This window comes from Vespula pensylvanica, chromosome 5 (assembly GCF_014466175.1).
Source record: "Vespula pensylvanica isolate Volc-1 chromosome 5, ASM1446617v1, whole genome shotgun sequence".
In the NCBI taxonomy this organism is placed as follows: domain Eukaryota; kingdom Metazoa; phylum Arthropoda; class Insecta; order Hymenoptera; family Vespidae; genus Vespula; species Vespula pensylvanica.
Window position 1 is genome coordinate 5,175,671 of NC_057689.1, and position 24,318 is coordinate 5,199,988.

At 33.5% G+C, this 24,318-nt stretch overlaps 2 protein-coding genes across 2 annotated transcripts in view; one reads left to right on the plus strand and one right to left on the minus strand.

Annotated features, from left to right (window-relative positions):
- LOC122629399 (Kv channel-interacting protein 4-like) overlaps nt 1–16,925 on the plus strand; it is a 43,556-nt gene extending 26,631 nt beyond the window's left edge. Inside the window, exons 5-7 of the mRNA XM_043812783.1 lie at nt 3,191–3,264; nt 9,773–9,985; nt 15,521–16,925. Of these exons, the coding sequence (XP_043668718.1) occupies nt 3,191–3,264; nt 9,773–9,985; nt 15,521–15,631 (398 nt within the window). The 3' untranslated portion in view covers nt 15,632–16,925. The remainder of the gene's footprint in view (nt 1–3,190; nt 3,265–9,772; nt 9,986–15,520) is intronic.
- A 5,359-nt stretch (nt 16,926–22,284) lies between these two features.
- LOC122629624 (protein farnesyltransferase/geranylgeranyltransferase type-1 subunit alpha) lies at nt 22,285–24,303 on the minus strand. Its single transcript, XM_043813266.1, has 5 exons — nt 24,014–24,303; nt 23,474–23,828; nt 23,191–23,391; nt 22,914–23,097; nt 22,285–22,816 (listed from the first exon to the last, which is right to left on the minus strand). Exons 1-5 carry the CDS (start codon nt 24,162–24,164, stop codon nt 22,718–22,720), a joined length of 990 nt encoding a protein of 329 aa, XP_043669201.1. The 5' UTR covers nt 24,165–24,303; the 3' UTR covers nt 22,285–22,717.
- Nucleotides 24,304–24,318: the final 15 nt, after the last annotated feature.

Consider the following 24,318-nt stretch of genomic DNA (forward strand, 5'->3'; position numbering starts at 1 on the left):
TCTCTTTCTCAGAGATAGAAATAATTTTGGACAAGAAGAGTAGAAAGCGTAACGAAAGTTACGTTTAACGTCACTAACAGCTGCCGTTTGTTCCTCGCTTTTAATAACGTGTACTCTGTACGCGCGTTACGAGAAGTACCACAGCGGAAAATCTTGGCTAGAACTCGGTAGACCGTAAAAAAGAAAAAGTATATCCCCTTTTGTGGAGGATTTCATGTCGCAAAAAGAACATTTCTGTACTTATCTGTAGCCTTCCAAAAGAGAGAAGGAAAGAAAGAGAGAGAGAGAGAGAGAGAGAGAGAGAGAGAAAGTATGTTCGGTAGTACGTGAAATAAAATTTATATCCACGAGAAAACTGGCTTGGGACATATACATGTATATATAGATACAGAAACATACTGAAGCAAAATAAGAGCACATTACCGAGATCTTGTCGTTTAGGGTCGAATAGATAAATTATGAGTTCGCATTAAATTTCATAGTCGATCGTGAAAAGGACGGTGGTATCATCCTCCCATACGTATGCATTTATTCAAGCAAGTAAATCAACAAATCTACGTTAGGTCAAACAGGTAAACAGTTTGCAGAAGTACGAATGTGCGAACGAAATGAATGATCTTACGAAAGAGAAAAAGAGAAAGAGAAAGAGAAAAGAACATAAATTTATCCTCGTCTAGCTTCTAGACTAATGCGTTATCGAACTTTTTTCTTTGTCTCTATCTCTCTTTCTCTCTCCCTCTCGATTCTTCCTCTCATACTTCTTGCAAATTATTCTCGAGGTAACCAGATAAGGACGATAAATTTTTCGGAGTAAAAGCACGTCGTACGTCATCGTCTCTCTTTCGGAAACTCGTCATGCAGGAGTTTTAGTAAAATTCTTAAATCGGTATTTTCCTAACGAGAAATCCCGACTGTTTCCGAGAATTTATTTTATTCGCAACGCTACTCTCTCACCCTTTTCCTTCACCTCCTTTCACTCCTCTCGGGAAAGAAAGATATCGCATGGAAAAATGGTGGGCTTTTCCGCGACCTTGCATAAATTTTCTTTAGTACGGTGCGCTTGTAGTTAGTATCTCTTTGCTTTCTTTGAAGCATATTCCGCGGAATAAATTAAACGCAACGTATCGATCGTGACGCCAATGTTACGAACTCAACTCTCTCTCTCTCTCTCTCTCTCTCTCTTTCTCTCTTTAAAGAACTTCATTTCTTTCTCTTATAATTCGCCGAAGGGTATGCAATGTTTCTGAACAAGAACATGTTCTTCTATTCTTGTCTATTTCTTTCTTTATTTATTTGTCTATCTCTCCGACATTATAGCAGTATCATAATTCTTTTCTACGAGGGCAATTTTAAAAAATCGCAGATATTTTTGTACTTTTCTTTCTTTCTTTTTTTTTTCGTTTTTTTTTTCCTTTTTCTTTTTTTTCCAATGTAGACATAAATTTTATTCTTAAAGTGAAACACGTCTCAAAGTGATAAAAAAAGACTGCATATTTTTCAAACTGTCCTAGTATTTCACCTTGAATGAGCCCCTTATGGGCTTTTTTATACTCATCGTATTTTATGTATATATACCTACTTTTACCTGTCCTGTTATAATCTCGATCGGACTAATTAATGAATTTCTTGCAAAAAATATCACGTTCAATGCGATACTATCTTTCGTAACACAAAGTCTTCTCTATACTTTCGATATTTATTTAATCGATAGAACATTATCGTAAGATAACTTGCCTCTCAATAATTACTTATGTATATGTACCTACCTATCTTAAGTAGGTAAAGGAAATCGATATTTACTATGATCGATCCATCATTGTCTTAGAGATTCCTCCTTTTCATACTTTTTTTTCCTTTCCTTTCTTGTTTCTAGCACGTGAATGAGAAATTCTAAGATAGCCAAAGTTCACGTTTCCACACTTCTATTCCAAGCACGTCGGCCAACCCTAGACTTGTTTTTTCAGGGTCTCCGTTATTTCCTCCTGGGGTCATAAAAATGGAAAGTAATTTTCTGTTCCGACACCAAACGACAACAGTAATATTCCGCATGAGTTGATATGTGATTCCTGAAGAATTATGAACTTAATCAGATTAATCCATTTTGAGACTTTCGCGCGATACTTTAAGAAAGAAAACTAGAGAAAGAGAGAGAAATAAAGAAAGAGAGAGAAAGAAAATAAAAGAGTAAGTTTAGATTATTAAGATGACATAATTTAGTTCACAAGATAGAAGCAGATTATTCATTTCGATCGAACGAATTATATGCAAGGATCATCTTTCACTCAATTAAATGAAAATTAATCATTATCTAGGATAATTGTAAAGATGATTTAATGAGCATCATTTATTATTAATGTCTAAATATTGATCGATTAATCCATGACTTTATGGTCATTTATATAACAATTCATATCGACAGAGATCGTTCAGGATTTAATGTATTTTCCTCAAGGGAAAATAGATAATGAGGTAAATACAGTATGAATATTTACTAACGATTGTTTGCTTTATAAATCATTTAAGTTGTAAATTGCATTGAATTGATATCATCTCAACGAAGAACTATCAAACTGTATCGAGAGATAATCAGTTTAGTAATTATCCCTATTCTTAGACTTTTTCTTATCGATCTTAAAAGATCATCTAAAAAGGAATGGATCAGCTTGTTACTTAGCTTAGGAAATTGAAGTTCTTATTAAGGCCAACTTTCCATTACCAACTTGTCATTACCAAAGTCAAAGCATTTTTATATTTCTTAGAAAGTCGGTCGAACAAAATGCCATCATAATTAATATCGATTTGGAATATTCATGCATAGTAAAAATAAAATAAATATTCGTTTATTGACATTTCGTAATAATTAATTTTATGATAAAAGATTATCGTTAAATACGTGATGATATCGAAATAAAACTCAAACGAAGAAAAAAAATTATTTTTATATATTGTATAATATATATACAATGGCGGACTTAAATATTTGTAATTACTATTAGAAAAGTAGTTAAATCCTCCACTGTATATAATATTCTTGTATATAGTCTGTATCTATTCACACACACACACACACACACACATATATTTTATCTTATATATTTAGATATATTAAAAAATATTTAAGTATATTAAAAAAATATTATATATATATTATATATATAAATGCATTCTGACATCGATTTTCTTTGCACAGCAAACACCAGCCAGTACGCGCATTATGTCTTCAACACTCTGGACCAAGATCACAGTGGTCTACTCAGCTTCGAGGTAAGCTCGCATCCCATTTGTCATAGTTCTTGCTCGTACTCTCACATTATTCGTTCCGTCATTGTGGCACGTAGGACGTCAGCTGCAGTTGAAAGTGCATTTTTTGGCACTCTTATCGCGCATCCAGAATAGTCCGGTGTTAAAATATGAAAAAAGGACGGAGACTGCACTGAGAGGAGCATTCGACGAACGACAGATCGCATTCGATGCAATTTTTCATTCAACGCTTGAAATCGCTTAAGTACTTTCTTCTTCTCTAACCTTTCTTGCCCAATTATTCAAATACAATTTTCTCGAGAGATTTTCTTTTCCCGTAAATCGCTTCGAACGACGCGAATAATTCAAATCGCACGGAAAGGAAAAGCTTTCTCGTGTTTGTTCGGAAAAAATGTTCCATTCCGATGGAGATTGCCAATATATGTAACTAAATTCGAACGCTTTTGAATACTTAATTAATCGCTTATAAAAAAAAAAAAAATTAAAAAATAAAAAAGCAAAAGAAAAGAATAATTGACCCGTTAGTTATATCCTCGTGCGAAGAACTAACTGAAACATGAGCATGATGCACACATCCATGTGTTAGACATTTCGGCTTTAATAGGAATATTTATATCTATAACTATTATACAAATCGGCCTAAAATGGACGACCCGTTTGAACAAAATCCGAGCGTTATACTCTTGGGAAATAACACGAAAATTGTTTGATTCGGAAATGCATTTAAAAGTCGTGACAATGGACGTGGGCTTTCGAGCGAGATGTCAACGGTGAACTGGGAGGGTTCGTTTTAAAGCTCGCTATGTATTTTAATAATGCTAACGCGTTCAAAATGAATACGAAAAGAAAAAAGAAGAAAAGCAAAAGAAAAAAGAAAAAGGATTAAGAAGATAAAAAGGAATAAGAAAAATATGAAAGGGGCCAAGGGGAAATCGTCGGTGGATTATTATAGGAATGATAGTGTTGGTAGGTTAAACATATAGATAGGAGAGGGGAGGACTAACATAATTACCTCCTGTAGCTCGAGATCGTGATTGTACTTTGTATAATTAACCCGTGGAGTTGCCTCGAGCTGGCAGAAGCTTCGGTGGTCCCCATCTAGTCTTTCACATTTTTCACCATCGCCAACATTCTTTTCCTTTTACGGGAGATAAGGTCTCCATATTAACCTTTGCTATCCGGTCTCATTTAATTAAGTCGACGCGGATTCATTCGCGAATATAAAAACGTAAGTATGCTTTTTACAAACGTCACACTTTGAATTTTTCTCGATCGTGTACACGTCCCTATATCGATTTCGTTTTTTCACACTGACGTACCTACTATCCATATGAGTATATATATAATATATATATATATGTACAATATATATACTATATACATAGATACATGGCAGAGTGTTACCATAAAAAACTCTTTTTCCAGGATTCTCCAGTTCCACATTTCTTTTCTAACGTCCATAAGAAATGTTCGACCCTCGTACAATGCAACACGGTCACTTCGTTCTTATTTATAGCGTATTTAGAAAAGCCTTTATCTGTTCTTCTCCCGATCCTTCTTCTTACGACGACCCCCATAAACTTGAATCGTATAAAACGGGTCTCCCTAAAGTCTATAAATGCCAAAAAGATTACCTCAATAGCCTCGCCGAAGATCGTACTTTTCCTGGCTGATATTTCTCTCTTCCTGCCAACCAACAGGACTCTTCCATCTTCCAAAGTCTTAGACTCTTCTTTGCTATTGTTATCCTTTTCTCCTTTTCCTCTCATCTTACAGCTACTATTCAATGTGCTTCTTCCGCGTAAAGTCCGGTGACCGTTATCCTTAATCGTATTACCCGCGTTCTCCCTACTCTCCGACATTTATCTATCTCTCCCTTTCTCTCTCTCTCTCTCTCTCTCTCTCTCTCTCTCTCTCTCTCTCTCTCTCTCTCTCTCTCTCTCTCTGTCTCTGTCTCTGTCTCTCTTTCTCTCTCACCTTCTAAAGTAGCTTCAAAGTTGCAAGCACAACGCTTCACCCTTGCAAAGCTCCTCCATCGTAATACGATAATGTGTTCGCTCTCGAAAATCATGCAATCTCGTCACTATTCGAGCGACAAGCTTTTAAATCCGTTAGGTATCTCCCGAATAAATAACAATTTACGTAGATACCGAAATTAAAAAGATTCCATAGTCCCACCGAAAGCAATTATCTCCGTTTTATTGTCTATCCTTTCTATCAACGTGAAAATATATAAACAGAAAATTGCATAGAGAGAAAGCAATATAGCCTCGAATTTTTCAAATCATTTTCCTTTTTTCTCCCTATTTCTCTGTTTCTGTCTCTTTGTCTCGGTCTCTTTATCTCTCTTTGTCTCTGTCTTTCTGTTTCTCTCTCTCTCTCTCTCTCTCTCTCTCTCTCCCTCTCTCTCTCTCTCTCTCTTTCTTTTATTCCTTTTATCTCGCATCAAAAACTTATCGACGAGCGAATCAAATAAACGCATAAAAAATATTCATCTTATCGCTTTCAAAAGTACGCACTTTATCATTCGTGACAAATAAAATTTTTCAATTAAATGAGTGTTTATTTTCAATTCGTTGAATTGAACAAAGAGGGGAAGCAAGATCCGTTCTTCGTAAACACAACAAATGGTCTCTGTAATAAAAGGTATTAATAATAACAACGAGAAGAGTAGAGTCTCATTCGAGGTCGTACCTTCACGCGAGTAACATATCATATAAGTATACGCCGTTCTATTAAAATTCAACGTTTTTTTAAAAAGCCGTAACGAGGAGAGAACTATATCGAAAACACAATTTGATAGTGCATTTTCGTTGTGGCCGAAGGCATAGCCGTTACTTAATATTCCGTAGTTGGAACTTACACCCTCTAGTTGGATGCCGACCTGAAATTATGGAGACAAACAACGGAGAAGGCGGTATGCAGAGAAGAAGAGAGAGAGAGAGACAAAGACAAAGAGTGATAGTAAGTAAAGGGGAATGGGATGAAGGGGTAGGGGGAAATAACAGAATCAAAGTCATTTGCATATCCGCGGAGTTCACATGTGAATCTGGGCCAAGAGGTTAGAAAGCATTTTCGTGTATAAGCTTTAAGTTTAAATGTCCCCCTGACAATGAATTATACCTCGTTTTTTTCCGAATTCATCAACTTTTTCATAATTTTTCTTAACTCTTAATACGATATTCAATCGCTCTTCGTTCAACAGTTGTAAGTAGGATCTTGTTGGAAAGTTTTGACGACAAGGAGTAATAGTAATTTGAACATTATCCTCTATCTCAACCGGATCGTCTATACACAAACGGAACAACCAGTATGGATCGGATTTCAGTAAACTCGCAAATAATTTGCATGGAGACTTCCATTTCGTGACTCTTCTTGTCTATCGGTCTGTCTATTTCTATCTCTATTTCTCTCTCCCTCTCTCTCTCTCTCTCTCTCTTTCTCTCTCTTCTCTCTCTCTCTCTCTCTCTCTCTCTTTCTCTCGACATAATCACAGCGACCTGAATCAACAATCACTATTTGTTCTGACCGACAACGACTATTTGCCGTTAAGGTCGGTGTAAACGCGATCGGTGTATTTGCGGACTGGGAATTCCTACTTTGACGTTATATAGCATTTGATTACACCGGTAGGAAAGCTATGCCCACGCGTGCCTACGCCCTAACAGTACGCGAGTTGCCTTTAAATTCGGAAATCTACACGAATCTATCTGACTCGTTTCGTCGAGAGCTTAACGTTCGAAATTTGCTCAACGAACGCTACGATAATTGCAAAAATTTTCGAGGGTCAGAAAAAGAAAGAGAAAGTGAGAGAAAAAGAAAATGAGAGAAAGAGAGAGAGAGAGAGAGAGAGAGAGAGAGAGAGAGAGAGAGAGAGAGAAGAACGAAACGGTGAAATAATTATGTACGCGTGAACTATGTAAATAAAAACTTTTTCCAAGTAGATACTGTAAACTAAGCAAGAAGAAGAAAAAAAAGCAAAACAACTTCGTTGTATCTATCAGAGCGTATATTGTCCTTTCTCTCTCGTTCATCCCCATTCTATTTCTCTCACATTGTGTGTTAACATTACCGAGCTCGAAATAACAAGGACGATAGACGACGACAAGACACACCATATTCCCAGGATTATCCTGCATCATTTGCGTAGCAGATTGTGTCCGATAATTAGGCCGAGCTCGTAATGCGGCAAATGAAACGGTCGTGTGATATCGTAATGATTCCTGGCACCAGCAGACGTTTTTAATAGCGAAATATCGTTGGTTATCGTTTGTTTGAGGAGAGAATTTATGATTCTTTATTGTTCGTTTAATTTCACGAGATCATCTCGATCTCGTAACTCCATTCGTCTTTCTATTCACTCTTAAATGAGCGGAGCTATTGAATATAATCAGATTCGTTTAGATTCTGTCAACAATAAATACCTAGAGTTAGATAAACGTAATAAAGATATAAGAGGAAGTGTGAGGAGTGAAGATGAATAACGAGATAAGATATCGGAGTCGGCGCGTAAGTTGAAGAAGAGGAGCGATGAAACAAAGGACCACTAAGAAAGTTTGACTGCCGGAAGTAAGTAAGATTAAGTGTCGACGGCAACGATCTATGACCAGCTTTACCTGTTCCGTTGAAATTTACACGACATTCGACGACTTTACGCTACCCTGTATCTTGGCTCTGTTCCCTTCTTGCTTCTTTATCTTTATCTTTGTCTTTTTCTTCTACTTGTGCTTCTACTTCTACTTCTATTTCTATTTCTTATGTGCTCTAGATTCAACCTTAACACCTGATTTTTAATATTTCATTGTAACCCGAACTTAAAAGGGGAAATAATTTGCGAAAAAGATACGAGCAAATATTATTTAACGACGCGAATAACTAACCGCGATTGTAAAAATTTTCGATATTTATTTGACTTGGATATTTATTTAAATTACTAACTAATTTTAATACTTACGTAAATTTTTCATTAAAGCGTTACAATTTCACAGAATTTTAACGAAACTTAACAAAAAAGAGAGAGAAAGAATAGCATTTCTCTATTTTATTCAACCAGTACTCTGTTTCGTGCTCAATTCCCAGTCATTTGATTCTTTTTCATTGCAAAACGCAATTTGGGCGCGCTAACAGCTTCGACGTAAGCGCGTTTTGATCCGGTAAAAGCGCTTCGAAAACCCAACGACTCGTAACCACAAACACTTTACCAATTCTTTTTCGAGAAACGTTCCGCGTGCAAGGAAAGCAAACGTATTGTCGAATGTAAAAGCTCGCAAACGACGAAATCGTAGCGTGATCGAGCCAAATACGAATAAGTCCTACAATGGAAACTACGTGAAAGCCTGAAGCAACTCATCTATCTGTCTCTCTCTCTCTCTCTCTCTCTCTCTCTCTCTCTCTCTCTCTCTCTCTCTCTCTCTCTCTCTCTCTCTCTCTCTCTCTCTCTGTCTCTCTCTCTCTCTCTCTCTCTCTCTCTCTATCTATCTATCTATCTATCTATCTATCTATCTCTATCTCTTTTATTCTCTCTTCCTCTCTATTGCAAGAGAGTACCAAGCATTCGCATTTCCATATTAATTGTTACGGTAGAACGACGAGAAGCATTCAACTTCGTAGTCCCTCTTTCGTTCGCGTGTGGTTTACTCATATTATACGCTAATAATCCTTTCCACTTTACTATAGTCTTACCATTTTCCTCAATTCGATTCCCATTCGCTAACTTTACCAACTTTATCGCAAGAAATAGATATATATATATATATATATATATATATATATATATATATATATCGTATCTATTATCGTGTTGTCTTCGATACTCAAAGGAACGGTGTAATTATTAAACCCTTTCGCTTAATGCTACCTCGAATTAGAATTTCTCTTTGGTAATAATAACAAAACGTTTCTTTTAACGTAATACCGTATTTTTAATACTTTATTTAACGTTCTCGATGCCATCAAAATGAAACCATGTAATTTAATTAATTAGAATTAAAAAAAAAAAAGAACAATTTTTTTTATAACAATGATTTAATTCAGTCTCTTCCCTATTATCAAAAGTTTCATAAAACACCAGTTATAAATTTTACGTGAATTACCGTGAAAGCAATATTGTAATCCAATATATTCTATTATATTTCATTATCTAAGAAACTCTAATTGCCAGTCGTAAAGTTTGAAAGACGATGCTCTATAACGAATACTCGTTACCGGTTAAATCAAGAACGACCATTTCCATCGTTCTAGATACACCTACTACGTAGATATTTCTATACATTTCTTAGCAAGTTCATTCGTAGAAAAGCGATTTCATTCGGAAGCATCGATCTTCACTTTTACTTGCCACGTTTTTTACAAAGTGCCTCTTTTACTTCGCACAGTGGTAGTACCGAAGATAGAAGTGCACTCGATAAATCCGAAATGTTTTCGCCATTTTCGGAAAGAAAAAAAAAGAAAAGAAAAAAGAGGGAGAGAGAGAAAGAGAGGAAAAAGGCCAATTCCGTTTTTATAACCGTAGGACTTTGTCATCGGACTCAGCATACTATCACGTGGCTCGATAGACGAGAAACTACGCTGGACATTTTCCCTTTACGACATCAACGGGGATGGCTGTATCACGAGAGAAGAAATGACGGACATTGTCACGGCGGTCTACGAGCTCATGGGAAAATTTGCTGATCCAACATTGGACCACGAGGGCGTAAGAGAAAAGGTCGACCGTATGTTTCAGGTGAGAAATACGTAGGAGAGCAAAGCGAGAGGGGGCAATAGAAAAAAGAGAAAAAAGAAAAAAGAAAAGAAAGAAAGAAAAACTCGTCGAAAATCTCGAAACGATTATCGCCGTCGTTCGTTGGTTAAATTATCGAACTTATGGCTAATTCTTGGTAAGAATTAAACGTGCAAACGTTGTATGAGAAGACATTCCGCCAGTAGTAATAGTCCTTGCTATAGTCAGACGGTACTACTAACAGCTATCTAAATATAGACACCGCGCTTTAAGTGAATTACTGAGAAAATTGAGTTACCTTAGTTACGCGGAATGCCTTCCCCGTTGGAACAGTTTCGAGGTGTTAGGACTGCTCTCATTTAGCCATTTTGACGTTTCCTTACATTCGATTACCAGTAAGAAAACAAAGATCTAAGATGCTTTTAAAGAGAATAAGCTTCCAAATGAACATTTCGATTCGAAATGAAACTTTTGTTTCCTTTCTTTTTTTTTCTTTTTTTCTTTTTTTTCTTTTCATTTAAATAAATTGTTCGTAATTCGTAAGCGAATTATCCTATCATTTAGAAATTATGCAAACGTAGATAATAGAAAGGTCTGAAGTAACGTGTGAAGTAACGTCGATCAATTTGCATCGGAAGGAATAATCGAATGGAATGGAAAAAGTTTCGTCTCGTTTTGTAGAACTCGATTTCAACGTAGAAACTCGAAGATTGGGCGATCAATACTTCATCGTTCGGCATATACGAAATGACAATGCGCGGAAACAATCGACGTCGTAGCACGTCGACAACTCCACTCGTTCGCTTCGGCGATAGAAACTAGTGTTTAAGGGAGGAGGAGGAGAAAAAGGAGAAGTAGGAGTAGGAAAAGAGAGGGAGAGAGAGATATATATATATATAAAAGAGAAAAAGAATGAAAATACGAAAAAGAAGATAGAGTGAGGAAATACCTCACGGGTTTGGATGATACAAGAAGCGAAGATTTGTTTGTATCAATCTGTCACATTGTTAGCAGTAGATGACAATGCCTGTGGTATTCCGCTTATATCTACTACCCGCCCAAACAACAAGCTTGAACCAAAGCTCTTCTTCTCATTGTGTTGTTTGCCTTTTTGGATTTTTTTCTCATTTGCTTTTTTTTCAATTTTTTTTTTTTTTGCTTTTTCATGTTCTTTCTTTTTCGCGAAAAGACACATAGGAAACTATTCGTTACAGGAACGCAGATTTTCTCCCGTTAGTTTCATTTCCAATTATTTCGTCGAAAGTTCCAATTCTCGTTTCTTTTCATTAATGTGTAATAAATAAATGAATAAATATATAAATAACGATTGCGATTCATTGTCATTTTATCTCGAATACTTGTCTCGAGAATTTTATTCTATGTATTTTAATCGAGAAATTCTATAATTCGAGTTTCGATACGTGCACTAAATTCCAATCATTATTGGCTTCTTTTTCCTTTTTTTTTTTTTTATATAAGAATTTCGAAATATCGTGAAGAATTTCGGAGAGATAACTCGAGTTCGTATTTCTTTGTCGATCGAAGAAAATAAAAAGCTCGCTTCTTCTCCTTTTTTCTTTTTCATTGTGAAAGTACTGAATAATTCGGTGATAATTTAAGCAAAAGGAATATATTACGTACTTTCTCGTTTCTCAACTATCAACGATAATGTAAAAATGTAATAAACCGAGAAGAATCTTACGATAAAAGTACAAAGGACGTTGCAAGAGGGAAGTACTTACATAGGTCAATTTTATTCGACGATCATTCGATAAGAGTCAAAGTTTTTCAAACTTTTTGTATCGATGTAATATTAAAATGCATACTTTTAAAATCTGATATCGCCGCAGTGGTGAAAAGAATAACGACTTTTCAAAAGTACTTTCGAAGTAGTTTTCTTTATCTTTTTATTTCCATTTTTTTTTTTTTTTTATATCTTTCTGTTTCCCTTTCTTTCTTTTTTTTTATTGTTCTTCTTCTTTATAATTATTCTTGAAGAAAATTTACATCGCATAGGATATACAAATATTTTAGAAACATGCTTACTTTATAATTTTCTTAGCGAAGGAGAAGACGAATGAAAAAAGAGAAAGAAAAATGTTATAGTAAAAGAAGATGCAGAAGGAAAAAAAGTGGATGTATATAATCGACACAAAACTCAGGGATCTTCCAGGTTGTAGTTTTACGTTTTTATCGTAAAGAACATTAGCGTGCGTTGGTTGCTATAAATTAATTGCTCGAAGGCCAAAGCGAATTCTAAGGTTGTTTCGTGAAGTATTTGACGTAAGACGAAAGGACTTTTCCACGCTCTAAACGAGCTTTTAGCCAAAGGTTTCCTCGTACACTACGATGCGCGCGTAACATGAACGCTCTTGAGCGATGCTCTTTACCCCCGCCAGCTGTATAACGTATAACACGTCAAAGAGCGAGACTCCACGAGGTCGTTAGCAACATGGAGACGGCGTGGCGAAAAGTGCAAAGAATGTAAAAAAGAAAGAAAGAGAATGAAGAACGATGAAGAAGAAGAAGAAGAAGAAACTAGCTAGAAGAAACGAAAAGTAAAACCGTAGAAACGGACCATGTGTCTTATAATGTATAGTTAATTCTAGGAAACAAAGAGACAAATGTTAAATCATTATACATTTTTATTGACAATCAATAACGATTGCTGAAATGAAAAATAATTTATCGTATTTTAATCAAAGACTTTATAAAAAAAAATATTACATAGATAGATAATTTACAAATTTTTATAACTCAATTTTTGTTTTATATGTAAAAAAGGAATTATGGAATAAAGAAAAAATTTATAAGATAACTTATAATATTATAACTCTACAATGCTAAGTTAAAATTAAAGAATTTGTATTTAGCAAATATTTAATCCTCGAATATGAATTAAATAATCAATTAAATAATTTTTATTTCAAATATACGTCGCATGACGTTGTCTAATATTTGCCTTTTTGTCTTCTATCGACACAAATTTTTACTACGAAAACACATAGTAAGACCAAAAGAAGATCGATCGATCGATCGATCGATCGATCTAAAATGAGTTTCCTACTTTGAATTGATTCCACGAAATTACGCTCGACGACATGCCAAAGACGTCTAATTATGCAAACTGTGAACTCGAACCGATCGCGGTTAACATCGGGTGCGAAAGCAAATTAGCGTGGTCGACCGAACCGCAAAGTGCGAAACGCTCATAGATTAGGTATGTCGTAGATAAAGTGCATACTTCGAATCGTTCTCAAGCTGATTGTCAGATTTGTCGTCGAGAATTTCGCTTTCGAAAGTTCATCGATATATTCACCTACGTACGAACTTTCGTGAGAGAACTTCTCTAAAGTTAATTACAAAACATTAAAATTTACAAAACAACAAAAAAAGAAACAAAACGGAGAATATAAGATGGAGTCGTAAAAAGATGAAAAAAAATTGTTAGCAAGTTAAAAAAGTTCTTAATTCAATGATTTTAGGTAACTTTATTGATGAAAATCGTAAATCGTAATTGTTATCATATACTTGACGTTCTTTATTAAAAATTTATAAATTAAATATCATTTTATAAGTATGCTTAATTAATAAAAGAAAAGAAAAATGAGTTTGTTTTAATTAAAATATCGAATAAGTAGGTATATTAATTAGCTATTTGACGGTACATTAACCAGAACATTGTTCATGTGATAAATACAAATGAATAACCTTGTGCCTTTTGCCAAAGCTAATATAGTTAGTCTTTACTTAACGAAAACTGGGCCATGTGGAAGTAAAGTGCCGTTTTGACGGGCATACTATATAAACGAGTTATCGCCCCCAAATGAGATATACTATATATTCAGGCTTTAAGCTCGATGATCCTCCGTTAATCGCACACAATGACTCCATGTGTCCATCTTAGACTCCCATGGAACAGTTTGGTATGGTTAAAGAACCCCTTTTATCTTTAATCTATAACCACATCATTCTGCATTACTAAAGGATAAATGTTTCATTTAATAAACGGTTCAACTAATTTACCTCTATCGTGTTAAAGCTCGAAGTAGTAACAAATAAGTTATTATCGTGTTTATCTATATTTCTTTTTTTTTTTTTATAGAAATTTTCATACAATAGAAAAAAAAAATTGATCGGAAGAATGTAAAATGTAAATTTTTATCGTATATTTCATCCTATATCCTCGAAAAGATTTTTCAAAAGACAGATTATTAGTAAAATATGTATTAAAAAAAAAATTAAAAAAATAAAAATATAAAAGAACAAAAATGTGAACGTGAAGCCTTGAAAACTGGCATATATTATAAGCTTTAATGAAATTTTCGAAGCTTCGATGATCGACCGTTACTCGTTGTAAAGCGCGATTTCAATTAACCACGCCTACCGGAACACGATTCTACATCGTCTACCACTACCACAAAGCGCACTTCGCCGAAGCGTACATGGTCGAGCTTTGTTTATCGCGAGAGCACGGTAATAATTTCACGATTCGCCCCTGTCGTCGTACAATTTAGTAGTAGTGGCGCAAAATCCACCGCCTACCCTACGTTCCTATACTAAGCACGAAGAATCCTAGCTGACTTTTAGACCGTGTTACGGCTCTCATAAACAAACCACCAACACTAACACTTTCTATAGGTAACTGCGAAACTAATCAAAATTTGATAATGAAAGCACTTCGAAATTTCAATGGATATTCAAATTGAAGTGATTTTGACCATATCCGTTCTAGTCGTCACTTTCGATAGTTCGTGTAAAGAAATCAACTTGTATTTTAGCTTCAGGTAAAACTATCGTTCTATAACAGTTTAAATTGGACAGTGATTTTCTTCCATTCAAAAAGTACCCTTGTGATGAATGAACTAACATAACGTTCGTATTTATTAATTAGGTAATTTTAAATAAGAATATTTGTATTTTATTAACTATTATTTTTTTAGCGATTCGTTTATTATTAATTTGTTTATCTTATAGAAAGACGTTATTTATCATCGAAAGCTTATAAACATTTTGTTGCAGATCAGTATAAATCATTTTCTCATTTTCAATTACATTTTACATTTTACATTTACAATCGAATAGACAAGGAACATCCTACAATTGTGCATTGATGAGCATATAATCTTGTCTTTTGATAAGAAACCAATAGACCGTAATTATTACAGAATCATCCTCAACAGCCATTTCCTATCAGCTTAAAGCCATTACCTTAAGCCAATGATTACAGTTTATGAATTAGAGAGTCAGAGAGAGATGCGAAACCAAGTGTATTATTAGAGATGTAATAATTTATAGGTACCTCTGATTATAAATGATAGATTTACTCTCTCTCTCTCTCTCTCTCTTTCTGTAATTTTAATAACAACGAACTAATTATTAATAATCAATTGTCGATGTCAAACAATTTATTTTATTAATCCACATTTTCTTGTAGAAAAAAAAGAAACAATAATATCGGTATCAATAAAAAATTATTTATTTTAAAATCAACAAATCTTTCCGCAGGTTATTAAGAACCTGAAATTTATGTTTTAGAAAATGGATGGGAATAAGGATGGTGTTGTGACACTGTCCGAATTTCTGGAAGCTTGTCAAGCCGATCCGGATATTTCAACGAGTATGGCGGCTTTAGACACAGCCTTCTGACACTCGGCACGACCACGATACACACCATGGACCTGAAGGGATCAGAGTCCTTTGGCTAGAAATCGACCGTTTGGCATTGTACAGTGCTTCCTGGAATAGAGGAAGCACCTTTCACGAGGAGACTCGTGTCTCCGTGTCCCAGAGGGTTGGACGTTGCTATTCGCACGTCGTTTTGGAATTGATCGTTTCGAGAAAGAAAAGTGTAGGAGACAAATAGAACAAGATAGAAAGAAAGTTACGTTATATATAACGATAGGAGAATGGCCAAAAGATTTCAGGGAATTTTCAAAGGAAACGTTAAGACGTTTTCTTCGCTACAAAATAGAAGGATAGAAAGGGTACCTTTTCTTTGAGATCCTATGAGAAAGAAAGGGAGAGAAAGAGAGAAAAGAAAAATCACTTTCGATAGTTGTTGAAAAGAGATGAACGATGAGAGCGCTATTTTGGATTCACTTCGATGATGTTTTAACAATATATCTTACCGTGTTACATGTAAAGTCCGTTTGTAAAAAGCGAACATAAAAAAAAAAATTCGTTTGTTGTAGAAAGAAAGAGGAAGAGAGAGAAAGAGAAAACAATTTAGAGATAAAAAGAGAGACCGATATATAATATAAAATATCTTTTCTTTTTCTTTTTCCTCTCTACTTTGTCGTTCTTTTTTTTTTGTCCGAAGACTTTGAATCGTACAAAAGGGTTTCGCAAAGAAGAATTCAGTAAGGGTGCCAAAAAATTATCGGTGTGTATGTAAAGATATTTGATTATCTTAGAAAGAATTATCAGGGATGATTAATGATTAGAATGAATATCGTAAAACGTTCGTTTATTGGTCGACGATAAACAATACGAATGTGAAGATGTATAAGATTGAATTTTTTAAACACATTTACAAGAGCTCAATAATTTATCCTGTTTAATGGCACTTCTACACTGAGAGAAAAACGTGTTACGTGTTGCGTTATGTAAAAAAAAAAAAGTAGAAAAAAAAATACAAAAAAGAATCAACGAGAGAATCGCGCATATAGAACTGACATTTTATAGTTCTTTAAAAAATCGTACTTATCATCGCGATAGTAGAGAACAAGTGGACACGAGAGACCAAGTTAAGTATAGGTGGCATTAATTTTAGCGGACGCGCGATAATTATAATACGATATTGTACGACTAAGTTCACTGTAAAATGAAATTTATAATTCCTAGTCACCGTGACCAAAGTACTTACACAAGGCAGCTTACGATGTGAAATAGGAAACAAAAAAAAATTAAAAAGTTAACAAAACTAAACCAAAAAAAAAAAGAAGTAGAAAAAGGAGTGATAGTAAAGAGTTATTATTATATAATCGATGTTTCTTTCAGTGTAGACATCGCGAAAAATCGTCTCCTTTATTTATTTATTTAGTTTTTTCTTTTATACCTTTCGCTTTTGGATTTATTTTCTTCCTATTATTTTTCTACGCGTATTAATGAATATAAACGATTCTTTTATTTTACAATTAAATGGCGACGCATCGACGCGATGACCGTGTCTTTAACCGACGTCTTTGCGCTCCCTATTGATTATTTTAGAAGCTAGACCATGAAAGGTAGGTGCGACTGGTAAACGAAAGTCACTCGAGAGACGAGCGATTTTTTCGAATTTGTATCGTAAAAAGAAGCGTAATGTCATGTAAGCGTGTGTATATATATATGTATGTATACATATATATATATACATACATACATATACACATATATATATATTAAACACATACATATATGTATATATATATACACATCGCTGGTTTTCAGTAGGTCAAGTCAAAACGGGTAGAAGTAGACCTCGTACGATTTTTAACGACAGTTGTGCAGTTTTGCCTACAGATTAAACGTACGAGAGTTAGAGAAAAAAAGAGAAAGAGAGAGAGAGAAATAAGAAGAGTGACTGTGCGTGTGAGAGAGTGTGAGAACGGCAAAATAAAAAAGAAAAGTACCATAAAAAGAAAGAAATATATATATATATATATATATATATATATATATATAATTAGAATGGATGAGAAACTTAGTGAAAAGAGAGATTTAGAAAATTTATCGGTAAATCTCGTTCTGCTGCCAAGTACATAGAACAAAGAATAAAAAAAAAAAATAAATAGAACAGAGAAAGAAAGATCTTAAGAAAGAATAGCAACGGATTCATTGTTTCTAGTAAATAAGCGAGTAGGTAGAGAGTAAATAACATAAAAGCATTTATTTTTGTGACTGGTAAGCAAACGTTACCCTTGATAAGATTTTAGCTCAGTAAGACTGCGTGCTGCTAAATGTGAAGCTGAATGAAAATTATAACAGAAGAGGATCGAAGAAAAAGAGATATAAAAAGAGAGAAAGAAAGATATGGGGCACGGAAAACGACAAAGGGTCGGTTGATCTTCCATTCGAACATTCTTCGGTCAAAACATACCCCGCGCGCATAATTGTTATCCACACACGCACATACAAATATAATATGTGAACACTTTCCAGCGATCGATTCGCGGAAAATGGACCAAGCAAGGGCGAGTGCGAATGACGATTAACTCGAGAGAGATTATACATACATACATATATATATGTACGTATATATATATATATGTGTATGTATATTTGATTTTTTTCCAATCACTGCCTACTTCTGGTTAACTATAAATTAAGAAAAGGTAGAGAAAGAAAAAGAGAGAAAGAAAGAGAAGGAATAGAAATAAAAGAAGAAGAGAAAGAAGAAAATGGAGAGAATGGAAAAGATGGAAAGATTAAAAAATTAACGTTTCAATTATAATTACGCGCGCGAGAGATCACTTTTAGAGTTCACCGAGGGATCTTTGTTTTCTATTTTTTGTAAGCGTGTCTATTGTCGCGAAAGAAAAATCTCCGGCCTTAAGTCGTGATCGAAATAGAAAGTATATGAATGAAAGAGAGAGAGAGAGAGAGAGAGAAAGGGGTGAAAAAAACGAAATATCGTTAGTCGAAGTGTTATTCGATTTTTAGCAGCGCCTATAGTTTTAGAGCATAAGATTTACGTGTAATACTTGAGATAAACATCGAATGTTGTCTCATATCAACTCGATCACTACCGCATGTCTTTGAAGTTAATTACATAAGTGGATCGAATGGGAAATATAAGCAGGAGTAGAGGAGAGAAAGTGGAAGAATAAGATTGAAGAAAGGAAAGATAAATAAATGTCGTGTTAACCACGTCGTCTAGATATTTTCGAATCCGATCTTGTGGAAAAAATAAGCGAAAAAAAGAATAAAAAAAAATAAATAAATAAATAAAAAAGTAAAAAAAGAAGAAAAAAAAAAGAGGACAGAAACTCTAAGATCATCGTGTATATTAGTGAATTAGAAGATATTGATATTTCCTTGTTCCGTGTCTCGTTGGTCGAAAATGCGATAGATCAAACACACAGCGGATCGTCGATGCGCATCGATAGTTGCTTTCCTAAATTTTAACGATTATGTCATTAATTGCGCGCGTAAGGAAATGAATTTAGCAGTAAAAAAAGAAACAAAGAAAAAAGACAATTTTGTTACGCCGAATTAGACTGACCTTCTGATAAGACAAAAAAAAATAAAGAAAAAAAGAGAAAAAATAAAAACGAAAGAATAAAAAAAAAGGAAACCAATTTATTTGTCGTTAACGTTGATAATCTTTGTAACATTAGACCGAAATTATTAACGAAGGATAATAATGATAATAATAAATAATAATAATAATTATTATTATAATTATAATTATAATAATAAAGAAAGCGCGACGGAAGGTCTTCATTGCGTGTTAGCTCTATCACATATTATACTTCACAGATGTAATATGTTCACATTTGTCATGCATAGTACTTACTACGCGGATACACGAAGCCTATCGTTGGAAAGCAACTTTTCTCTATTTTGCCGTGTTTCTCTCATAGATGAGGCTTTACATATATAATGTGTAGTGTCTACAATTAGAAACTCTTTCTCTGTCTGTCGTTTACTGTAACTATCGTAATTAACATAACGCACGTCAGCGCACGCGGATCTCTTTTAAAAGGAAGCGTCACGAGCACGCATGGTTCGACGATTAGAATTCTATTCTCACAACACATGATAAAGAAAGAAAGAAGGAAAGAAAGAAAGAAAGAAAGAAAGAAAGAAATGGAGGACGAACGTTTTAATACCAATTGGCTCAACAAAATCGCGGTCTTAAAACTACGTATGTATGTATTGGTTTATTTATTTATTTATTTATTTATTTATGTGCATTCGATCGACTTCCAAACGCTATATCATCTTTATCGAGTAACATCATCGATACATCATTCTCCTCTTTCGGCGTGTAATATTGCGAAGCAACTATCTTTCTTTTTAACATATTACGATGATAAATAATAGATCAAAAAAAGGATACCTACTTACTTCGTCAGACGACACGTTATAAAAATCTTGCTATCTTTTTCAAATATCTTCCTTTCCTAATACATCGTTCTCTATATGATGATAAATAATCGATGATGTTGCATCGAGTACTCGTTCGATGAAACGTATTTTTGATGATTATCCAAAAATAAAAAGGAATAAAAAGGAATATAAGAAAAGAAAAATATAACAATGTTCATCTTCTCGTAAAGGAAGAAAAAGAAGAAGAAAAAAAGGGGGGGAAAGATTAAAGAATATTAAAGCAGGTACAAATTGCGCGTATTATCTTATATCTTACTCTATTACTCAAGAGATTCTCTCTATAAGTAAATAGAATTGTGAAGATCTATCTTCTCTATACAAAATCTATCTCCTTCTCGAAGTAGCTATAGCTCGAAATATCAATCGATATGAAGAGACATACTTCCCTATGATATCTTTTGTACGCGTTATCTTGCTGGACAGAAAGGAAGAAGGGTGATTCGATCAATAATTTAACTCGACTCCATCCTTCGTTAGGGCCACGATAATTAGAAGGATGATTTAAAACGAAACAAAGAAAAAAAAATCATTAACGATCGAGCGTAGAAATTCGAAGGAATATTAAGTGATCGGGCTGTGCTTGTACTGAATGACAGATGGTCCAAACATAGACTATTTATTATAAGGGGAAACATAAACGAGAACTTAAAAGAATAGCCTAACAATTTTTTTTTACGTGGCACGTATCTAATAAATTACGAGAAAAAGGGCATAGTGGAGCAAATTAAAAAAAAAAAAAGATTTAATAAAAAATTGTGGATACTTTCTTAGCATTCTAAAGAATGCGAGAGCAAGAGAGAGGAAAGCACTTTTACTTGTAACTGGGTATGTGTCGCGTAACTAGACACTATAAATAATAATATAGACAGAAATTACTATACGATGTTAAATATGATGGATTTTAAACGAAAGATTATAATAGTAATAATAAAAAATAATATTGATGATGATGGTGATGATGATGAAGGCAATGATGATGAGAATGACGATGATAAAGATGATGATGATGATGATGATAATGATGACGATGATGATAGTTAAGGGGAAAGAGTATTCTGACAGCGGTATATTTTCAGTGTAAATCCAATATATATACATATATATGTATAAATCCGAGATAAGGCCACGTATCTCATAGATTCAACGTCTTGTCGTTGTAACGATGGAAAGAACCTTTGTGCTTCTTCGAAGAGACATCGTTTATCTTTGATGCATTCGATGGAAAAAAAATATATATATATATATAAAAATATGTGTTTATATATATATTAGTATATCTAAATGTACATTGATAAAAAAAAGCGAGCTCCACTCGAAGAAATACAAGATCGCGCAGAGGAGTAATCGTTTGAATGTTGATTGTTAAATGTTAGGATAGATGAACCGTGCTTTAAGATCCCCTCTCAACGAAGAACTCAACTGCTGAGAGCTCAAGCTGAGAGCTTTCTTTCAATTGCATTATTATTCTTCAGCATTTTATATAAATAAGATCGTCGGTAAAAGCGAAGCAGCGATCGAGTTATTTTTCTTTTTTTATCACGTTGCATAAAGAATATCTTTTTGTATATAATATGTACTAACGTTTTTTAAAGTTACGCTTGATAAAAAACGATCTTGCAAGTTTTACTCGAGATTTCAGGAAGCTCCGACTTCTTTTCTTTTATTTTATTATCTTTTTTCTTTTTTATATATAGTAGCTCGTGTAACATTACTCATCAGATAAGATTTCGAACGAAGGATAGGAAAAAGTGTTGTGTTTTTTATATATTATCAATATGTGTTATCCGAAATAAATACAAGTTTCGAAAAAATATGCTTTCCTATATCATTAGGGTATCGTTAGATCCTACGGATGGGCCAGAAACTATTAATAAAAACAAAAAAAAACAGAAAGAAAGAAAAGGAAAGAAAAGAAAAAATTCTCATATCTAGACATAAAAGCGAATCGTCCGGCTCGAGCAACACAGTCACTGCCCGTCGCTTGTCCGCAACGAAAATCGCTTCTCGTTTCAGACGATCCGCTAACTGCCTCCAAAGAAGGCATATATACCTATTTTGAGATTAAAATCGTCTCACGTTTTTTAGTAATGAAGCCTCGGTTTTCTATCAGTTTAGAAAGGGTATTAAAAACTGAGCATCCCTCGGAAATAAAAATGCTATATTAAAAGTTAGGTTTTTATGATTAGTTTACGCCAATGCCTAGCTATTTATTATAATGAATGATTATTGCCAATTACTTATGTATTATACACGGGAATCTGTAACTATTTTATAAATAAATAGATATTAATGTTCGTCATTACACACTACTCTTTCTCCTAAAAATTCCACTTTGTATTTTTATAAGGTTTCGTGATTGAGGTATCATTTTTCTAAAAATACAAACTTTTTATATAGTTTAGAGTTATTACATTTTTTTATTTCGTGAAAATAAAAAATTATAGTATTTTCAGAAACATAAATCTTAAGTTACATCGTGTAAAATAAGATTGCCTTATAACCATTAAGTCTTTCCTTAGTATATACATCTTAGCATTGTGAAAGATAAATGTTAATGTATGAAAGTTCGAATAGTAGAACCATTTGACAATGACTTATATGAGCCTCTTGAGAAGCCATTGTTCGATTTAAAAAATATTACGACACCGTTTCTAACTTCTGTAATAATTGATGGCCAATATAATTCCAGTATCGTTCTCTGATCTTATCGTGATTTTCGGATAGCTCTTTGCACAGCTATAAAAAAAATACAAATATAAAAATGAAGTTCGTATATCAAAGAAATATATGTTTCATAATAAAAAGATGTATATTTATATTTTATAAATATTACCTTCAAAGCATTATTGATGTGAAATATTGATTCGGGTGATTCGTCGTTTATGCAACTGTTCTGGCAAATATCAATGATGCAGGCTAACAAATGATTGGTCCGATATCCTGCCTCATAAAGTTCTACACATTTTTTACGTACTTTGTCATTGTGAGTTAAACCAGCACTATCATGCATAAGTATACTAAAGACAGAAGAGACATTTTATGTACCTTCATGTAATGATTAAAGACAAATAATTATAACTATTTAAAATAATAGTAAAATATAATAGTACCCTCTAAGATAATTCCAGGCACTTTCATTTCCTTTGACTAAAGAAATTTTTTCCAAAGCAAAATCAACTTCTTTGTTGATTACATTTGATTCAAACTTAGTTGTATTACTTATAACAAAATAACGTTGATTCCATGCAGAATTATTTCTAACATCCTCATTTAATAACTGTTCTACGTATTCCAACTCCTGATCATATAAACTGCAATTAAATACAATACATTATAACTTGTAATTTTCTAAAGGTAAATAATTAATATAATAGAATAAATGTTTATACTAACTTAAATGTTTTGATGCACCATTGACGATGTTGCCAGGCATGATAATTTTTTGCATCTTTTTTTAAGATAGCCTTGGTAAATTCCAACTCTTCTGAAGCATCTTGCAGCCATTCTATAATAACTTTTCTGTGATACCAAACTTGATAATTTTTGGAATTGTATTTTATAATCTTATCTATATATTTTAACTCTTCTTTTAAATCTTTTCCTAAAGCTTTAAGTATTTCCCTTCTAAATTGCCATACTGTGTAATTTGCAGGATTCAACCAAATACAGTCTTCTGTCAATCCTAAAGCACGTTCTGACTTTTCCCCAGATTTTAAAATTGCTCGAAAATAATCATATGAATCTTTAACTAAAATTTATAAATAAAATATATACAATATATGCGAGTAAACATAAAATGAAAACAAATACACCAATGTAAAAAGTATAGTAAAAAGATATATATTTTATAATTTGAAATAAAATTTACACACATTATAATTTATGTTAGTGAAATACAATATGAAATTAAAATATTTGTAGAATAATACTTACATTTTTCAGAATAAGCAATAGCAACAATTGGATTTGGACCATCATCTTGAGATAAAGGAGTCACATCGTTCCATTCATCGCGATCTCGATATAAAACCCATTTTTCGGCTCCGTCTCCACCGATTAATTCTTCGTCCGAACTATCCGACATATTTTAACTTCATAAATTCAATGTAATTAAGAAGAAAAGTTTTATTAATCCTTTATTATCAATAGGTTCGCTTTACATTCAGCACCGTGCTACACGCCCTCTACATTTATTGGAATACTATTTTGTCTAAATCTAAAAACGTGCTTCTGATTTT